This window comes from Drosophila obscura, unplaced genomic scaffold, assembly GCF_018151105.1.
Source record: "Drosophila obscura isolate BZ-5 IFL unplaced genomic scaffold, ASM1815110v1 contig_9, whole genome shotgun sequence".
Taxonomy (NCBI): Eukaryota; Metazoa; Arthropoda; class Insecta; order Diptera; family Drosophilidae; genus Drosophila; species Drosophila obscura.
In genome coordinates, this window is record NW_024542883.1 from 4429369 (window position 1) to 4450039 (window position 20671).

At 43.6% G+C, this 20671-nt stretch overlaps 2 protein-coding genes across 6 annotated transcripts in view; both read left to right on the plus strand.

Moving 5' to 3' along the window:
* Positions 1–851: 851 nt before the first annotated feature.
* Positions 852–1640, plus strand: LOC111069257. Its single transcript, XM_022359236.2, has 3 exons — positions 852–1083; positions 1155–1412; positions 1470–1640. The coding sequence occupies exons 1-3, from the start codon at positions 920–922 to the stop codon at positions 1492–1494; spliced, it is 447 nt and encodes a 148-aa protein (XP_022214928.1). The 5' UTR covers positions 852–919; the 3' UTR covers positions 1495–1640.
* A 1895-nt stretch (positions 1641–3535) lies between these two features.
* Positions 3536–20671, plus strand: part of LOC111069275 — a 35427-nt gene continuing 18291 nt past the window's right edge. Inside the window, exons 1-2 of one of the 5 annotated variants that reach the window (XM_022359256.2) lie at positions 3536–3873; positions 5535–6003. The gene's annotated coding sequence lies outside the window, so the exon portion shown is untranslated. Of the gene's footprint in view, positions 3874–5534; positions 6004–15256; positions 15288–20671 lie in introns of those variants that run through there. The other 4 variants (XM_022359260.2, XM_022359261.2, XM_022359259.2 and 1 more) reach the window with 4 other exon arrangements.

Sequence of the window (20671 nt, forward strand, 5' to 3'; positions counted from 1 at the left end):
CACAACCAGATAAAGATGGAAATACATGCGTGATAAGTGCATGGTCGTGATATATGTAGATCACTATATTGATTTTCAATCAAGACTTTGAAAGAAGAGAAGCTCTTGGGAAGAGTAATAGTAATAGTGATCAAGTAACCAAATAAAAGACTTATTAATACAGTCTCCAGCTATTAACGTTGATTATTTTTGCCTCACATGTGTCACATCGTGTCACGCGCTCATCCCCACACACACACACGTGCCTAATGAAGCACAGACACACAATCAGCCACTTTCGGCCTCAGACTCGCGTAATGTTTGTTTAATTAGCCCGTATTAATGAGGCTGGAAGAGCACACAGAGGTGGCAACTCATTATGATAGCCGCCAAAGAGCCAATCGGCCATTGTTATTGGCCATTGCATCCTGGTTGCCCGCTAAGCAGACCCAAAGCTCTGCCACGCCACTCCGGCCATTGCAATGCATTGATTGGCATGGCATGGCTGCTTCTGGGCAACCGTCTGCTGCTGACCCAGTATTCGAATTTCATTTTCATCGTCTATTGATTCAGAAACCATTTGCCTCCGCCCACAATAAATACGTTTGTGAATTCAATTGTGGCACTCATAATATTGTTCATTGGCAGCTGCCAAATCTCTCTTTCTCTGCTTAATGACGTGATTTCTGTTTTCATGCATGGGATTATGGAGAGCTTGACATGAGCAGCGTCGAGAGCTGAAACAGAGGAAATCAAGAACTGTGTTACACAAATTACCATATTTCACTCTAGTTATCAATCCCCAATCCCCACTCACCACACCTCTGAGAAACCTTTCAGGCTCTGCTCCCCATCACTTTCTCAGTTCACATTCAATACGTTCAACCATTTACCCATTTACCCATTTACCCATTTATTATTGCTTCAATCACAACACAACATGGCGTGCAAGAAGAAGACTAGGCTGTGGGACCCGATGGCCAAAGATGCCGACTACATGAAGACCACCACTCAAGAAATGCTGGAAGAGGGGGCCAAAGTGCAGAGGGCGGTTCGCTCGCTGGAACGGAAACTGGTCAACTTTCAGTCATTCAATATGGATGAGTAAGTGGGGACCCGTTCTCTGGATAATCCTACATTTGATTTGGTGGTATCCGTATCCCCTCACTACGTAGTCCCCGCTATGGGTCTGCCCACATTGAAGACGATCTGGAACTTCCTCTGGTCACCAGCTACATGCGAAACTACTCCCAGCCATATCCCTCGCGCCTCAAGCCTCTGGCTCCGAAGTCCGAAACCCCTGATCCCATGTTCAATCGCTTGCCCACAAACGACTTCGAAGCCAAGACAGGACTGGCCTTCAAGTTCCTCGATGATCATATGCACAATGTGAGCGAAGTGCGCAAGAAAGTTAACTTTTTCAGGCAACTGAGGTAAGTGGAAGCGGGTCAAGAAGGAACTATCTGAGTTGTTCCCATTTTATTCCATAGAAACCAATCATTCTTTCAATATTGAGTATGACCGTCAATGGACTGTGGACTGTGGACCCTACACTCACATCGTTCTTCGTTCTTTTAATTGAAAATTTGTATATGCTATGGTCGATATATAGTGGTCGAACGGAGTTTGGAAGGGGGAATAAAACCCATTTGTTGCATGCCCGTGGCACTGCCTCCCTGCTATTTTGTGATCAATTTGTGTTGCAATTTGGCCAATCATCAGTGCAGTCACGCCACATAGTTCCCATTTTAAAAGCTCTCCATTGTGCCACAATTATAAATTACCCGTCATTACTGGAGACCCCAAGTCCCCATTTGTCTGCTGATGTCTCAAGGAAAATGTGTCAATTGCATTTTCTGTTTCTTCCATCATTTTCAATAGAATCAATTAATTTTGCATAAATAAACTCGATTGTCAGCGTGGTCGGCGGAGTGCTTGGGTAAGCGGCAACAACAATCATGTCCCTTATTGGGTTAGGACAGGGAAAATGTTCTTGGAAAAAATAGCAAACAAATTGCAATTAATAATGCATAAGGCAAGGACCAGGCAGCGGCGAGGTGCACTGGAGCCAAGTCCGATACTCGTCCGTCGCTGCCTTCTGGTATTGCTTGCAATTTGCATAAATGCTAGAAGAGCTCGCCTCTGGAGCCTCTAGAGCGTGGGGGTGGTGTCAAGCTAATGGCAAACTATGACAGGGATCTGATTTATTATGCACGGTAATTAGTTTGGCCTCTTTAGCGGGCCAAATGGAAGCCAATAAACCAGGCTGTCATGCTGGGACGGGCCATGAATTGATTTTGCAGAGGAAACTCGACTCGCATCTCCTCTTTGTGGCGGATGCATCAACAAGCTTGATGGCGAACGCTGACGAAGGGAATGGCGACGAGGTGGCAAGAAACAAAACACTCTGACTCGACCAGTTGACAGCAGCATGAAAGTCAGATGAATGCTTCAAAGTGACAGCCACCAGCGGAGGCGCCCATTGTGGCTAGACAAAACACGACTTGGACATGTTCTTCTGCCCCTGCAGGCCTTCATCGTGGTCCGCGGTGGGATGATCCCGACTGGTGATTGTTAGGCGTGCAATTGCTCCCAGCTATGAATAGACTAGCTCCGATTCAGTGAAAGGTGATTTTGAAATGAGCAAAAAGAGGCAATCTTTATCCTCCCAATCCAAGAGGGATATTAATTGGTGTTGCAGCAGGGGTTCGCAGTTTCGCAGTTTCGCAGTTTCGGTGTACAACTTTTTCAAATACCATCAGATGTCAGAAACCAAGCGCCACAAGTTTACCGCCCAGTTGAACCCTGCGATAGGAGGCTAAGTATCAAGAAACATTGATTGTTCACTAATGTAAGTCAGAGTAGTACGTAAGGAGAAGTGTAGAACTGAATAATAAACCACTTCACAAAATACCAATATTTCTCAGATGGGCCACGAAATCCTGACCTTAATGAATAATTTCTAGGTCAAACAGATATCAAATCAATATCCGAAAGGGCAAAGGTCCCATTTGTATTATAAATCAGCTCGCTGGTAAGTGATTTTTGCCTAGCTCAGTCCAGCCTATCATCAGCTACATAGAGCTCGGGAACAGAAGACTGCAAACAAACACAGGTTTGGCAGCGTTGTTTGCTCGACATTTCGCACATGCCGCCCAGACGCCTGGCCACATTCGTCAGGCAAATATGGAAGACTAGACGTTCACATAGCGAGACAGCCACACGGCCAGTAAGGCAGAGGGAAAGATGCCGTGGTCCACTCCACTGTGCTGTCCCTCACACACAAAGAGTCACAACTGATAAGAGCCGTTCTCCGACTTCAACATACTGAGATTACACCAACGAGAACACCTGGGAGAGAGACCCACCACATACACCAACGAAAGCCGGCTGCTCTCTCTCGTTTTGCGACTGCGTTGCACGAAGCGATTTCAACAACGAGGGACCGCTCGGCTCTGATAAGACCCAAGCCACTCGGTTCGGATGATGGCCGGAATCGGATGGCGCGGTTCGGGCCTTCTTATGGCTGGCCCGGAGGACCGTTAGCAGCGGCAAATCAGTCGAATCGGGAGCGTGGCGATGTTCGTTTTGCGGCAGTGCTCGTTGCGGCCGGAGTGGCAGTTGCTTGAAACAGGAGCTGCCAACTGAATGTGTGATTTCTGCGAAGGTTGGATACTAGTGCCAGTGAGGGAATGCGAAACGGCCATATCGAGTAATGCAACCGAGAAGGCGTGCAGGCGTGCAGGCGAGAAGTGAGCGAAAGCTGAAGCCAGTTCAAAAGTTCAAAACACCAAAAAAAAAAAAAGTGTCAAGTGAAACAAACAAATGAAGAAACACTTTGCGGCCGGGGTCGACAGCGTGTGTGGGCGTGCTGGGCATGGGCATGCTGCATGTGTAATTAATTTTTGGCATTTAAATTGGCCAACATCAAGGCTTTAAATCAATTTGACAAATTTGCATTTTTCTGGTGGGCGAAAAGGCCAAAAAAGAATAAAACAAAATAAAGGGAAGCCACCAAAGGCAATTTCATTTACAAATTACAAATTGATGTGGTACATGGAAGGTCTCGGAATACAGCAGCAATCAGGGGACTCCCAGGGAGGCCAGTGGAGCCAGGGAGCATGGGAGCACGGGAGAAGGGACTTGGGGAAGCCTGCCAAATATCCTGGCAGTGCGTTGCTTATTCGCCTTCGGTCGTGGGAAGCTTAAAATCATTTGTCTGATATGAGGCAACGTGTTCGGATCGGCGGATTAAGTGGATTATTGGGGGTCATCTTAAGGATTATTTTCTCGAGATGGCAGCTTTAATTGGCACTTTCTCTTCGACTTTGTGAGCTGTGTTGTAGTTGGAGCAAAGATGTAATATTTTAGATCAGTTTTTTAACTAATAAGAGGAAAAAATCTCTTACAGAAAGAGCTCTATTCCTTAAGCTATTTATTTTATTTATAAAGAGATTTCCTATATTTGATACTTTGAAGCCGATATGAACAGTCTCTTTATTATGCAAATATTCAAAGCATTAAAACATCCCCAAGCTCTGATGTAAATTTATGTATGTACATACATATGTACATAATTCGAGAAGCAGAACAGATCTGTCAAAAAAATTTCATAAAAACAATTTTTCTCGTTATCTCAACGTTTTATTCTTCCATTAAAATTTCCAGAGAAATTTCATATTCTTTCCACCAAGCCCCAGAGAAATGTTCGACATAAAAAATGATATAAATGATTTAAATACTTTTCTTTCTGCATATTTTTGCCCATTTTCCTTGAGTAACAATACTTAATGTGGTGCAAAGAAATCTCGCATTTACTTTTTAACGAAGGTCGGAGCAGGAAAGTAAAGGCTGGGAGACTGAGGGCGGTTGGCAGTTGGCAAAAGACGGTGGGGTAACAGCAAAGAGCAAGAGTAATAATAATAATAATAACATGAACAAAATAAAAGGAATGAGCAGAAGAAAAATGACTGAAACGTGCCTCGTATGCAAATATTTGCAAAACGCAGACTAATAAGTGGAAGCCACCAGGACAATGGCCCATGCCAGAACAAGGCGGGAATGGAAAGTCTCGAAAGCCGATGACAAAGACAGAATCCTTCAGGACCGAGGTGTCAACTTTTCTCAAAAATCCCTTTCCTGGGGGAGAGCATAGAGCATCCAGGGCCGCTTTAATGTCAGAGATGTGCGGAAATACATTGTTTTTCCATAAATTAAAGAATCATTTTCTCTCTCATTTATAACAATAACGAAAGTCTGTCGAAGAACTCAACAGTGCTAAAAAAAAAATTGTTTATGTGATCCCTCCCCACCATCCCACCATTCAACACTCGTATGGGAAAAAATGAAATACATTTCATTGCATAATTCATTGCGCAGGGGAGGGCAAGACAGCCGCTTGCCATTTGCTATGGTCATAAATCTTTTGGCATATGGGCTGCCATTCCCATCATCGTCATCAACAGGGGAGAAATGTGAAGTCCACATCTACAGCAAACAAAAACTCACAAAAATATTTTAAAAATTAAATTTTTATTGTTTTTCCCAATCGTCAGTCGAATGGCCAACACAAAAAACAACAACAGATAGTGCTTAAAATTGCCTAAAAGGCCAGAGGACAACAAAATAGAATAGTTTCCAAATATATTCCATGAGAAGTGGCTAAAACAATAAGCACCGGGCGCTTTAAAACTCTCTCCCTCACTCTCCATCCCTCTCGGAAAACACAAACAATGAAGCACGACAGTGGCAACAGTGGCAGAAACATCATCAACAACAGCAGGTCCACTCTTTGGGCCATCAACAAGAGCAACAGAACCCACAATGTTCTATGGCTATTACAAAAGTAACAAACAACAAATAGCCAGCAACAACTAAGCCAAAAGTTCGCCAAAGCATTTGATGCTAGAACAACAACCACAGCAGCAGCAATAGCAGCAAACACAGCGGCCACCACATCAGCATTGGCAACACTTTTACGAGTCGCCAACTACATTTTACAACGAATTTTTGTTATTGCAAAAGGTAAGTCCTGCCTCTGCCTTTTCCATCGCTGGTCGCCCTAAATGTGAAGCACCTTGGTCCCTCCTGTTTGGTTGCCATAGAGCTTGACCTATGACATGTTTGGTCCTATTGAGAGTGGCAAAGCATGGCTTCTTTTATCGAACGAAAAATACTGGTTTAACTTTTCCCTTTTGATGTGGGATCCTACGAGGGTAAGCGGTAGTGGATTAGGGCAAGGCTAATGAACGATATTCTTTGGCCTGGTGGCTGTCCTACCACTGCAAACTATTCGCATAATCTACTCTGATGTGCATCCGAAATAAATCAACGAATTCATTTAAAGAAAACCTTTGACACTTTAATCCACAGCTTGCATCCAAAGAGACTCTGCTTTCAACGCAGATCACGCCGGGCAATTCACTTTCTCGCAGCTCAATTAGCTGCCCCCAGCTCAGCTCGCAGATGAAGGGAAATCCCTTCAATTAAATGCAAGCCACATGGTTGGCCTGGCCCCAGCAGCGCACTTATCGGATGTGTCTGACTAGCCCACATCCGCATTCCCCTCCACAGCCGCACGCTGCACCACCATCACCAGCACCCTCAGAGCCACCACCGCAGCCGCATTCCACTCGAACTCAAGCACTTGTCCAACATATATCATCTTTCATGATGTTGTTGCTTCTGTGGTGCTGATGCAAAAGTGAAAAAAAAGAATTGAGAAGAAAATGCTGACAGGCGAGTGAGTGGAAAAAGTTGTTCGAGCTGCCATTGAATACGCTTTTCAGCTGCTGCCGCATGGAAATCCCTTTTTAATTTTTCATGGCTGCCTCGGAAAACTGTGCTCCTCTCGCAGCCTCACTCAAAGTCAAAGCAAACACAGTCAAGCCGAACCGGAGCGAACGGAAGTCCCTGGGTGGGCTATACAATGCACATGCACATAGGGCCAGAGTGCTGTAAGTCATACTTAACTCATAGGAAACACATTTGCCCGAACCCTGACTTCCCAGCCCAGCCCAGCCCAACCCAGCTCAGCGCAGCCCATCCCTGCCCAGCGTCGAGTCCTGACTACGCTCATCTTTCATCTCCTGTCGCTCACGTCCAGCTGCCAAAACTCAAAGTTCTCATATGCTAAGCGTGAAAAATTGCTCGAGATGGACTCCCGGTCCAGGTCCGCTGCTCCCAGTCCCGACTCCTGACCGATCAAATATTTGCATAGTAAATGGTTTCTATTATTAACTGTGTACACATCCATCTCGAAGGCTTCTTCGGTTGCTGTTTTTCGGGGGCCAGCACTTTTCATAAAAACGCCGAAACAAAGTTGTTAAAATATTTGCTAGGCTCTCTCTAAGTGGGGTCCTTAGCTGTCCTTAGCTTGCCAGCCTGTCTCTGTGTCTGTGTCTGTGGTCAGGGCTAGCACTTACTTATTTTAGGGATGTGCCGTGCGCCCTGCTGTGCGCCCTACTGTATGCGCTATAAACGAAAATCAATTAAATCCTCTGCATGCTTTTAATTAAAATTCCCATGGAGTTGGATAATTAAGTTAACGCTTTTGCACGGGTCATGTTGTATTGTTGGGTGTACTCGATCCGCGAAGAGTTAAGCAACAGGGAGCTTGTCTGGAGTTGGGAGGGCTGACAATGGGGGATGCCAGGTAATACGAAGTCGATCCTCATTCACTCCATGAGGGCTGACATGGTTCGGCCCTTTTACGCCCTTTCCACCATTATTTGCGCAGTCCCAGCACAACGCTCACGTAAATAAGGCGCGAAATTTAAAGCTTGAATCTCATTAAAATGGTTTTATTGCCAAGGCAGATACGACTGGTGATACGGTGGATGGGGCTCTGGAGCAGGCAACGCGTTGTGGCAGGAAGCTCCTTCCATTTCGCTACACATTTATTTTCCACCCATCCATAGTTTCATTCCACTGGAGTTGCGGGCGCTGCGGGTGTCAATTTCATTGAGCGCTGCTCGCTTTGAAGTTGGCCGAAAGGGTAGCAGAGCAGAAGGAGTGAGGGTAGCAGCACGGAGCGGTGGGTGGGGAGGGGAGCCTTAGCACAATTGAAATCGATGGCGGAGAAGGGGAAAACTACGGGGCGTGTTTGGGCCGTCTCCATCTCTCCCACACAAGCACAGTCACAAAAACCGCTCAAACTCAATTTGGGTCCCTCCATTTATTTTCCCGCTACCTCCTTCGGCCCCGCATTATCATTGGAAAGAGTGCGCCAAAGAGGGAAGCTGGCGGGAGTAAGCCAATAATTTTCATTTCAACTTGGCATTTTTTTGGCGGCTGCCAGACGCAGCAGAGGCAGATGACTTCTTGCTGGGTTGGGTGGGTGGCAGACTGGGTAACCGAGCGCCCCATCCGAGTTTTCCAGCATGCCCAGAACGAAGGAACCGTTTAAGTGGAAAATTACACTAAAATAGACACAAAATGCTATTTGTGGGTGCCAGACTCAGCATCGAAATAGGCAGCGGGCAGTAGGGGCTTGTTATTTCGATTGAGTGTGCCAACAGCGGTCGGCCCCTTCCTATCGTTGGGGCAACGTGACGGATGGTAAATGCCAACAACCCAATCCTGACCTGTCCATGACGTCATGTGTTGGAATTTTTGGGTACAGCCTCATTGACATGAATCGAGCTAAGAAGGACCCACAGAAATGTACTAACGGATAAGAATGGATAGTTCTTTTGCAATGAAGAAAATGAAGCTAATCCAAGGATTTCAAGGATGAGTTTTGAACGATTTCCGTCACTACAATAATACACAGAAACTTTAAAATAAAGTTCATTTTCTTCGCCCAGTCCTTTTCCATTTTGAACCACATATTTTCGGGTACAACTCTTCTCGATCTGATATATACATATAAATATATTAACCAGGTAAAAATCAGATTCAGGCCCTCAAGGCAACTATTTTCTGATAGACGTACATGGCAGTGTCCCAAAAAGGGTCCATTAAAACATCATTCATTCAGTGACAGACTCGTTTCGATCAAACGGGACTCCGCTTTCGAATTTCCAGTTTTCCCGTTTGACAGTTCATTTTGGAACGAGTGACGTCAACGTGAAAGAAATAACGAGAAAAACCGGACCGACAGCCAAAAAAGAGGAGATGGAAATTTTAAAGGGCGAGGAAACTTGACAGTTGGCCAATAAAAAATGCAGGACCCCAGAAATAGTTCACAATCCCCGCGCAAGAAACAGAAGGAGTGCAGCCAGAGAAGAGGGGAGACGATGCATTTAATTGTTCGGAGAGGCGTATGAGAATAAAGTTTAAGTACAATTTTTGTGTTGACACTTGGCTGCAGAAGAGGCAGAAAGAAGGCAGGAATGAAACGAACACAGAGTACAACTGCAACAATCAAAAGTAAATACAAATAACAAGTTTTGTGCGACACGAGGCAAGAGGCGGCCACTTATGCATGTCCCAAGTCCTGTCGTCGAGACGAGACGACAAGACAAGACAGAGCCGGAGAGTGCGACCGAGAGATGTGTTCAACAGAGTAGACAGACCGTGACTGCACATAAGTTGGACTCGTCGGAGAGCGCTGCATCATCATCACCACCACCACCACCACCACCATCATCATCATCATCGTTCTCGTCCCCGTCATCATCTGAAGAAAAGCTAAACAAATCCTTATGTCAGGGCAGGGACATCATATCCTTGTACGTTTGTCTTTGGCCCGGCTTCCCCTCTCGAAGGGACAATGCGATTCTTCTGCACTTTTTCCTCTGCTCGCTCGCTTGTAAGCAAAATCCTTTTGGCACAGCATTTGTATGCCCATCATGAAAAGGACAACAGGAGAGCAGCCTCTATCTGTCTTATGTCTTATGCCGTCTCTTTCTGAGTAGTTATTTAGGTAAATTTGAATACGTGCATCCCTGCTCTCGCAAATGCAAAATAAACCCAAAATGCACTTCCGCCTTAATGCGTTTTGTTCTGGGCAGGCCAGCAGGAACATGGGACAAACGGCAAAGGATATTAGCTTGCCTGATGTGGGAGCTTTCAGGGTGTTTCGGGTGTTCAGGGCACTGCCAATCCTCCATAATTGCGTGTATCTCATGGAGGCTACGACCTCATAAAACAAGGGCGAAAAGGATGTCGGAATCAAGAGAAATGTGCGCGTCAGGAGCAGTGAAAAATTGTAGCAAGTTGGCAGCTCCTTTGGCACGTACCGAAAGACGAAACCATTTATACAGCTCCGCTCCGCATTTCCCCTAAAAATATTATACTAAAAGAAGTTTCCTGAGAGACGTTAGGTCCATGTTATGCAAAATGAATTGATGTACTTATGCACAATATGGGAGTGCCTTCGTTGTGAATGGGAATAGGACTTTGAGTGCTCCATAGCTAATATCCCAAGTATTAATTACCTCTTGAATCTCTAAAGACAGCGATGTTGTTTTTTTCCCCAATCGCAATTCAGATAGAAATTTGTAATAATTTGTAATAATAACTGAACAAAATCCGTCAATATTAGATGTGTATATTATTAGATTAATGTTCTGTAACCGTATAATGAATTAATTGGTACACCTGCGTTTGGATAACCAGTATCAGTATTAGTATCTAAGAAGCCAAAGTTCACTAACCTGAAAGCCTCTTAAATTCTTTTGTTGTACCAATTTTGGAATATGGTGTATAGGCAGACATTAAAAACCGACGCTTTTGCAGGCTAATACAGAATAAATTATTATTAAATTATGCCTGAATTTTGGGCAAAATTTACTTGGCAGCTAATAGCTAATGCCAAAACGATGCCTATCTGTAGTATCCGAAAGGTTCCTATTCGTTTCTACCTACAATATACATATATGCAAACGAAAGACAAGGTTGATCCGTGTCTGCAGATGGTTATGCCGAGTGCTGGCTCCATTTAATCATTCTCCCACCTCGTCAATTCTATTACGAGTAAATCACACGCAATTTGATCACCAAAAGGGCCCACCTGCATAATCAAGTTAACTTCTGGCAGCAGGCTCAGGTTTTCCGAGTAGTTGGAAGAAGGGAAAGCCCCAGCAGATAGTTGTAGTCGTACTCGTACTCGCACACCCCTGGTCGACTAATTCAGGTGAGTCGTGCGTGTGCTGCTCGCCTTAGTTTCTGTGTCAACTAGAACAACTGTGGCACGGGACATGGCGGCACGTCTCTACATGTCTGCTCCTTGAATGCGGCCTCCCCTTAATATATCTCCTATCCAACTCCTTTTCTAACTAACAGAGTGTGTTTATGTGTGTGTGCTGTACGGGGATATGGGCCATTCCACATCCTGGCGTGTGCTCATCATTCCCGTATCTGTGCCTACTGCTCTACTCTGCTTGCCTTCCGTTCCTTTGGCTGCCTGCCTCCCAATTAAGTAAAAAATATAAAACGCTGTCAAGGACAAACAAATGTGCATTTTAATTAAATTTTTAGCTCGAGCGCGTGTCATTTCTCCCACTCCCCTCCTGGGCCATTTAAGAATGCATGCGCTTTCATGCAATGGAGCGGCAAGGAAAGCTCGCATCCCGGGGAGAGGCAGAGGCGGAGACAGGGGCCGAGGCCCAGCCGAAGCCTGTCATAAATCACTTGCGAGAAATGCTACCAAAAATGTGCGTCTGTCGGGCAGGAGGTGCGGGTGCTGGGCGTGGCATAATGTGTAACTGTGCCAAATGCTCTGCCACTAAATAAAATGGCTACGTGCAAAGTTTCTGGCCACAGCAGAGCACCGACACAAAAAAAGGAAGTTAGAACTAACAAAACGAGAACGAAAATGAACAAATGCCAACAAAATATAAGAAACTTTCCATACTCGTAGGGAGAAGTTCTACGAGTTGTCCTCGGGTAGGGGTACGGGAAGGGGTAGCCGCACAAACCAACGGAGAGCAAAGATGGAGTGGAGTGGAGTGGAGCGGAGCGGAGCGGAGTGATAGAGCGTGCAAAGTAAGAGATACATATTAATTGCTGTTGTGGCACAGCAACAACTGCAACAACTTAGTCTGTTTTTGTGTTGAAATGCTAAGCAGCATGCTGGGAAAATCTGTAAGCAAGCAGAACAAGGAAGCCCAGACGGAGATGGAGAGGCAACCAAAAACCGAGCAGACAAAAGCACTAGGCGCCAGGAGCGTAGCCATAACGAAAATTGGAAGGGGGCAGATACTGAGATATGGTAAGGCCATCGCTAATTTTTGATCCCCAAAGATGAACCTAGATTCGACAAGTTTTCCCTTAGCACAGTGAGTTAGAACCCCCCCTCTATTGGCTCCATTTAAGCTCAGCTCTGCGTCAAATCAAATTCAATTCGCCTCAATCAGAAGTTATCCCAGGCAATCATGCACTGCTCGCTTCTCCCCAGCGACTGCTGCCACAAAGCATTCCGCCTCCTCCATTGGCCATGTCGCTTGCAGTTGCACCATGCTTCAACTATCAGCCCCAGGCTGCCGCCTCGTCACCGTCAGGCGGCTGCTTTCCGTTGGGGTTCCCCAATGTTGTCTCGTTGAATTATAGCGCGCTACGCACTTAATCATTTGCGTTTTCTTTGCCACATCCGAAAAGTTTTGCATGTCTTGGGCTGAGATAGTTGCCAACCCTGGTTTCTGGATTGGGGGCCGTTAGAGTTGGTCTTGCCAAGTTTCTCGGCTACTGAAGTTAAGAGCCAAAGACCGCAAAGAGCATGGCAATGACAATGCTACGCGAATGTTGTCCTAGTCCTCGGCCCAGACCCAGACCCAGACCCACACCCGAACCCAGACCTAAACCAAACTCGATCCAACTCCGACCCGATCCGGGTTCTAGTTATTTGTGTGCGTGCTGCGTGTCCTTGTCAAAAGTAAGCAAGTGTCGCGGTAGTTATCTCCATCTTCGAACCCCTGCTTTTCCGTCGGTGGGTCAACATTTCATACCCAACCACAATGAGCCACTTGAGGAAAGTTTGCGAAAAACAAAAACGAATTTAACCAAGAACTTCTGACGTTTGGCGACTCCAACCACAGAAGACAGTATATAGAGCTACGACAGGCAAAAAGAAGTAAGACCCGAAGGATATTTTACACTACGAGAATTGAGTAATTCGTTAACTTTAGCGGTTCGAGGACCTAACAACCCCACATCGGAATCGCTAATATTTGGCAAAAACTCTAATGTTGAAAATTATTTTGTCTCAAGCGATGCTCTAACTATCTTTCTACAGTTGTCACTTAATCAAGAAGATATGGATGCTGCATCTATAAATCGCTTTTTGAATATTTATCCATGCATTTATGAATGAATATTGTTGTATGTATAAGCACTCCTTCCCTCGCCAGGAATGGGACCCTGCGTTGTTTTGAGCTGGCCATGCGGGTCGTATGATTAATATTAAAGTTTCTGCAAGAAGTAAAATTAAGCTCGGCCAAGGGGAGCCAGGCACCATAAGTTTTTGCAGAGAGGGAGGACGTAAGGGGAACAGCAGTCAAAGACACGCAAAAGGTTGCCCCATGATGAGGCAGGCAAAGGCGACAAGGGGGACAGGGAAGTTTTTGCCGACTGTTGCCAACGTTTAAATCAGATAAACATTCCATGGGTTGCCTGCGTGTTGCTGTTGTTATTCCAATGCTGGTTTTTGTTATGCGGGTATGTGGGGGGGGTGGCGGGCCTTCTGGGATCCGAGGGTGTGGCAAGCTGTGCTGGTGTTATAAAGCTGCAGGCGGCAACTTAATTTCTTCTCATTTTTGCTGCTGGCAGAGGCAGAGCAGCAGTACAGCAGTACAGCACGAAAAGCGAGGAAATCCAAAATAAATAAGACATTTGTTGTATTCATTGTTATTGCTGCTATAGCCAGAGATGATGTTGGTGCCGCTGGTGTTGCAGATTTTCCCAGCCACACTTCCCTGGGAGTCCCTAACAAGTCACTTTACCACAAGCTCGGGGAAAACATCTGATGGTTGTTCGCGGCGTATGAGTGATTTTTTTCTCTATTTGCTTGTGGCCTCTGCCGGGGGAGCTTATTAATTCATAAGCTCAGTTCTTTGTTTAACCTTTTTCCTACAACACAAGTTCCCTGGTGATAGGAAGCTAAGACAAATGTGAGAAAAAGACGAGAGCGAGGGAAGTGAAGAATGTGATGATTTTTGATGATGATGCGATTGTATACTGAATGCGGCTGCAGTAAAAAAGTGTAGAACTTGTTCGATCTAAGACATTGATGTTGCCTTGTCGCGCTTACATTCACAAACAAAGCAAACACTCAAATTCCTAGAATTGAATCTCTTTTAAAGGGATGGTATTCCTCTGGCACAAACTTCTTAGCAGCATGTCGCTCCGTCTTATAACGTTTTTTTTCACCATTCTACCATTGGCTACTAAGTACGGGTGTTGCCTGGAAAAAATACACGAGAGCATGCATCACAAGCCACTTTGTCGGGGCGTCACTGAAAAAAGATTCCAGACCTTCCCTTTCCACTCATTGGGTTCACTCAATTGCAAACAATATTTCAATTTTATTTTATTATCGCAGGACACGCGCTGGCTCAAAAAGAGATACGGAAGCAGGCTGGGATCCGAAGGGATACAGACGTGGATATCCTTTACTTTTATTGTATTATAATGCAGACTGATGCCAGCCAGAAAATCTCATTCTTAATCCCATTTTGCCCCATTGTTCCGCACACACACACACATACACACTCGTTGCCCTGGGCTCTGTGGACGTAGCTTGTGGCCGGGCTGGCTTTCCAGCCAAAAGTTATTGATAGTTATGGCACGCCCATACGCACAGATGGCCGCCCCTTTTTTGATTTGACCAAAATTCACATTTTTCTGCATCCTTTCCGCTGTGGCACGGACTTGGGCTCGGGCTCCGGCTCGGAATCGGTATCTGGCCCTCTCTGTTCATTTTCCATCTCGGTCACTCTTTGCAATACAAGAATTTTGCATAATTTATTAGGAATATTTAATAAAAAATGCCACAAGGCAAACACTGATGGCCAGGGGAAGGCAGCCGTTTGGCAAACTTTACGCTTCGTTAGCTTCTGTTCGCTGTTTTCCCTCTCTTTCTCTTTGCCTCTGTCCATCTCTCTCATTTTTCTCCTTTTGTGTGTGCAGGCACCAAATACGTTGAGCTACATTTATGCTTTGTTTCTCTCTTCAACACACAGATACACACCCACACTCTCGCCTGCATTTGCAATGTAGATTCACTTTTGTGAATTTATGGCGGAAAAACTCACACGCCAAGGAGAAGCAGCTTGGAGCTACGCACGCTCTCAGATACACTCTCAGAAATCGGAGAAAACTAATAAACCAATGCCATAAATCACAAAACGGAAAGCCCTAAGATCAAGGTACGGTTTTAATAGGACTTCTCCCAGTTTAAGCTGAGATTTCTTTGACTTTTGATAGCACTTTGGACCTAAATTTCAATAAAACCCAACAGTTTGCGAAAATAAACTGAGGAACTCTAAGTGATCATGTAATATTTTAAAGTCTGGAATATTTCTATAGCAGTTTTGGATACACCCCAGATCCTACTAGAACGGATTGTATCCCGACTTTATCCGGATTGTATCTTAGTTAAAAAACCATATGATCTGTCTATTTTTAGATAAGATACATCATAGAAATTTCTTAGAATTGTTCTCACTATCCGATAGTTATCATATGTAACACTCGTATTCAAACTTCCAGGCATTTGGGCATATCCGTTTGTTTCTGTTCACGTAACTTTTCCAACTGATTTACCCCTTTTTCCATCATAGTCGATACGCATTTGATTTCATTGATTTGGTAAAAGGTGTAGCTCCTCCTCAGCCCCTCTGCGTGTGTGTAAGCCTTTTAACATAAATCATTGCCAGTCCCCCTCAGCCTCTATGCAACCAGTGAGGCGGGACTGTGTGGGAAAAATCCTTTCGCATTGATTTGATTTGAAATTGTTGAAGCATGAAGTGACAGTTGAAATATCGTTTTACATGCGCCGCCAACGATGACGATGACGATTGAGTGGAGGTATGGCGGCTGACATGTAACTGAACGAGCGCCGACAAGGCTGCGTCTCTCTGATTAGTCAGTCACTCTAGCACCTGCATACATATACGAATGTGTCCCTCTAGCCCCTCCTTTTTCCACAATCAACTTGCATTACATCATTCCGCCACACACGCAACTGTGAACTTGACATTCCCATTCGATTCGTCGCTGCATTTTGTTTTACTTGCATTCAGAATGCCATGCCTCCACAGTCCAATTCAATTTCATTGACACCTGACATAGAATCGTCGGCTCTGTGCTCCCACTGGGGACCCTCTGGGGATGACTCATGACAGGGTTAAATGCTGTTTTGCGAAAATCATAGACTTACAGACAGTAAAAGTATGGGCAAGGAGTAGTTCGGCATAGGCTTGGTGGGAAAATAATTCTGAGGCTCAGGCATCCGACTTGCATTATCTTTTTATACCTGATACTCCTCAAAGAGTTTAGTGCTGGATGCGTTTTCAACCCCATAAAGTATATTTTTTTCTTGATCAGCATGAATAGCCGAGTCGATATAGCAACGTCCGTCTTGTTTAACGCCTAGTTCTAAATGACTGTAAGAGTTAGAGTAGTCAAATATCGATGTGCATAGCCCTGTGATATCACACGTAAAATATCGCCACGCCCGCTTTCGTCCTCAAAATCTGTGTCATCCACAGTTTTGAATTTAAGGAGAAAATCTAAGAATGCAGAATAATAGAGAATGACCATATCTGCCAGACAAAATATTAAAAATTTTTAATCAGAAAAATTAAAAAAAAAATTGTTTTGCTGAATGAGTTGGATAATGCGGTGAAATCTACTGCATATATATTGATACCATTTATATTGTCATGAATCAGTTATTGGCAGTAAAAAACCTGCACAAGTTTTTGCGAAAAAGTTAACTAAATATGTAAATCGCCCGCAGCTGAACTTCCTGATTTTCCCCAATCGTTAATTTTTTAAAAGTAACTACAAAAAAATAAAAATAACTTATTATTAATATAAATTAGTTTCTAAGCTTCTATATTATTTGAAAAAACTGACGAATTCAATTTCTTTTTGTTGTATATTTAAACAAAAAAGTTTATTTTCATTTCGTGGTAGCAACCCCAAAACATTTAAATAAAAATTTTTAAAATATTTTTTAATATTATTTAGTTAAAAAAAAGGGTAATGGGGTGTTTTTTATTTAAAATCGTATTTTTTAACTTCTTTTCTTTTTAATTTGATTTGTTTGTTTATGGAAAAAATGAATTGAAATAAGAAATCCTCAATTTTGATCCCTTAGATTATAAATATTGGTACACTGGAATGAAAATAATTTGTTTTTAAATTTGTAATTTGGGAAAAAATGCATTTTCTTACCTAATAGTTGGTATGGCCTCCATGCTTTGAAATGACTAGAGACAAGCGTTTAGGCATTGAAATTACCATATTTTGTAGTGTTTTCTCGTCTTTTTTGGCCCATTCTTCGATAATTGCCTTTTGAGCTCGGCCAAATTTTCCAATTGTCGCCCATTGCTATAAACTTTGCTCGGGAGTATTTTCCAAACAATCTCGATTGTTTTAAAATCGGGACTACATGCAGGCTACCCCAAAAGATCAATCAGTTCCTCAAAGAACTGCTTTGTCGCTTTGGATACGTGGATTGCAGCGTTATCCTTCTGAAAAATCCACTTTCCACCCAATATGTTTCGGTAAACGGTATTAATACGTCGTCCATAAGGCTCATGTACATAAGAGAAATTATTATACAGGGGATATCCTGGGGTGCCATAAGCGAGCCACCCACGAAATAGCGAGCATAGCAGGACTTGCGATCACGGCGTATATCTCTCCAGTATCGCACATCATTTTTCCGTCAGAAGCATCCAAGTTGAACTTTATTTCGTCACTGAAGATAACGTTTTCCCATTCACTTGTCCAAAATTTGTTCTTTTCTGCAAACAGCAGACGAACTTTGGTAGAAGTACATATATGTTTTTGTACCATTTTTTCATATTTAATTTTATCAGAAATTAATATTTGCTGATCTTAAGAGACAGTTTAGCCTTTACATCCCGTGAACTAGTCGCTGTATTTAAGCTATTTAAGCAGTATTCTTGCTAATTTCTGCTATAGTGGCTGTTTCGCGAATTCTGTTGCCTTCCTTGCGCAGATTAAGGATACTATTTTGCATATTCTCCGAATTCTTACTTCGCCAATAGTAAGTCCCCGAATAAAAAATTCGAACTTTTAATCTTCCGTTACTTCCTTGATATGCAAGCACATTAAAAAATACCAATATTTGCTTCGACCAGGTACACAGAATGACCAAGTCAATTTGCAATGACTACGCTACCACTTGTAAGCGCTTAGGCATTCTCATTCTCTCTCTTCCACGCAGAAGGTAGAAAGAGATATAACGACTACTCATTATCTTTTCTATTTTCATCTCTCATGGCTAGTGCGAGCAAAATTGAGACAGATCGCGGATCTCCCTTCACCCCACTAACCAACAAATAAATTCGTCCCGTTCACGGACAGCCATCCAAAATAAAGAGAGAGTATGCTGCAGTCATCGGCAGACTTCGATACCGATTGCGGCGCATACGTATAAAATATATATATGGGTCACATAAATCAAAATTTTACATATACAATATGTACATATACTGAGCATGTATCACGTGTAGAAGTAAAGCCGCGGCCCTTGCCACTGCTCACAATGATTCTGCTCGTTTCTTCTAAGCTTGTGAGTCGTGCCTTGTCGTAGCCAGCCTCAGGGGTCACCAGTCACCCATCACCCTACACATTCATTAACCCCTTCGTGGAGGGTGAGCTTATCCGTTTTTTTAAATCAGCACGTTTTGCACAGCAAATATTTTCCGCATTCCGACTAAGCATTTAAAGCACATTTTTGGTGGTGATAAATCAAGCTTGAAATATATATTTTATTTCGGATTCTCCAGCTTTAAAATTGTTTGCATCCACATTAAAAATCTCGCTTCTCTAGCTCGACTCCGTTATGCTCTCCTCCAGTTTTGGCAGCTGCTCGGCTGGGCCTACAAATTGGCCAACAACAAAAGAGGAGTATGGAATTCGCCCTCAAATTGGGTATCGGTTAAAAAGAAATTCTAATCTTTTAGTTTACGCTTGAGTACATCACCCACAGCCTACCGTATGTGTGTGTGGGCTCTAGTCCTACTATAAAAATATACACATATCAAGAGGCACCAAACCGTTCACACATATTGGGCGAAAAGTTCCAAAAACAGTAGACATTGCCTAAATGAAACATTCGGTGAAGCTGATTTTGATCAGATATAATTCATATGTAACTCGAACTCAAATTTTATCTTAATACAATAAAAAATTGAACAAATTAGCACTCATCCTGTCAATATGTAGAAGAGAAGTTTCGACTCCAGTGCATTTTATTTTCATTCAGAATTGGCGGACATTTACGCTGAGATAGTCTCTACTGTAAAATCATTCTATATGTGAATATTTTTTCTGGTCGTGGACTATGTTTGTGTTTCTAGACACGTGTAAAAGCCAAATATTTTGCAGTCAATATATCAAAAAATATTTTCTGCGCGTCTGCCGACTTCAGAGATGAATGAACACCAAAATAGAGTGAATAAAAGGACCATGTACTCGTTCATAGAACGGAAAAATAGACAAAAGAACAAAAAAAAGAACCATACATGCCAGAATAACGGTGCCCATAAAAAGCACTGAAAGAATTAGAGGCGAAAGTCGTTTCCTAAAATCGAAACAGGAACGTCATGTTGGGGCGGGGAAACCGGAGAAAACCAGGGTAGTTCTAGCTGCCCACGCCACACGCCTCTCTTTCACACTTTCTGCACTGCATTTTGTTTAAAACAAATACATTTTACGCCGAGACAAACTAACAAACATTAATCAAAAGTTTGCGGCTCGGTTTGAAGGTTGCCCGAGAAACTGGCAAACGCCGAGGGAGGAGATAGCATGGGCAGATATTCCCTGGATGGGAGTACGCAAAGGAAGTGGATGAAAGGAAGTGAAAGAGGAAAAGGAAAGTCCGATGGTCAGATGGTCAGATGGCCAGATGCTGGTCGGCCTCGGCCTTTTCTATATTAAAGTCCCACCGCATGACGGGGCAGCACTTGCAAGCTTTTAGATACAATGGCCAAAGGTCAAATGGTAATATGGAGCAGATGGGGTGGGATGGAATGGACGCAGCTGGGAACTGAAAGTAGGCCGACTACAACACTGGCAGGTGTGGCAGGAGCAGGTGGAATCTGCTGCTCTGCCTTCGCGACAATCTGGGGCTTGGCCTTTAAACCCGCAACTTTTCACCTCGTCATTCCGTTCATAAATCCTAGGTACTGGTATCGTAGCTTATGCTATATGTACCATTTTCGATTCCCCCAAACCATTCAAATATTAATTAGAATATGCACCAGTTCTAAAATATTTCGATACACTCGAACAGCTGATTAAAAGATTAACTATTTCCAACTCAATTTGAATTTGAATACTCGTAGTTTAATAGTGTATGATCGCTTCTTTAAGTTTGTGTTCGTTCTCGCCACGATCTTGAATACAATTCCTACACAAATTCCATCTAAAGTAAGGGTATTTCATTCGCTTTATGTTTAATCAGCATCATGTTTTAAATGCATTGCGCTCTTTTGTGCAGCGCCATGCATATTTAAAAGACGTCCCACACATATGTACATATGTACAT

What these genes read in the sequence shown, in the direction of transcription:
- LOC111069257 (XM_022359236.2), top strand. Translation starts at nt 920, where the DNA reads ATGGCGTGCAAGAAGAAGACTAGGCTGTGGGACCCGATGGCCAAAGAT. An exon ending in CAGTCATTCAATATGGATGA is followed by an intron (nt 1,084 to 1,154) that starts GTAAGTGGGGAC and finishes CTCACTACGTAG; the next exon opens with TCCCCGCTATGGGTCTGCCC. An exon ending in AACTTTTTCAGGCAACTGAG is followed by an intron (nt 1,413 to 1,469) that starts GTAAGTGGAAGC and finishes TTTATTCCATAG; the next exon opens with AAACCAATCATTCTTTCAAT.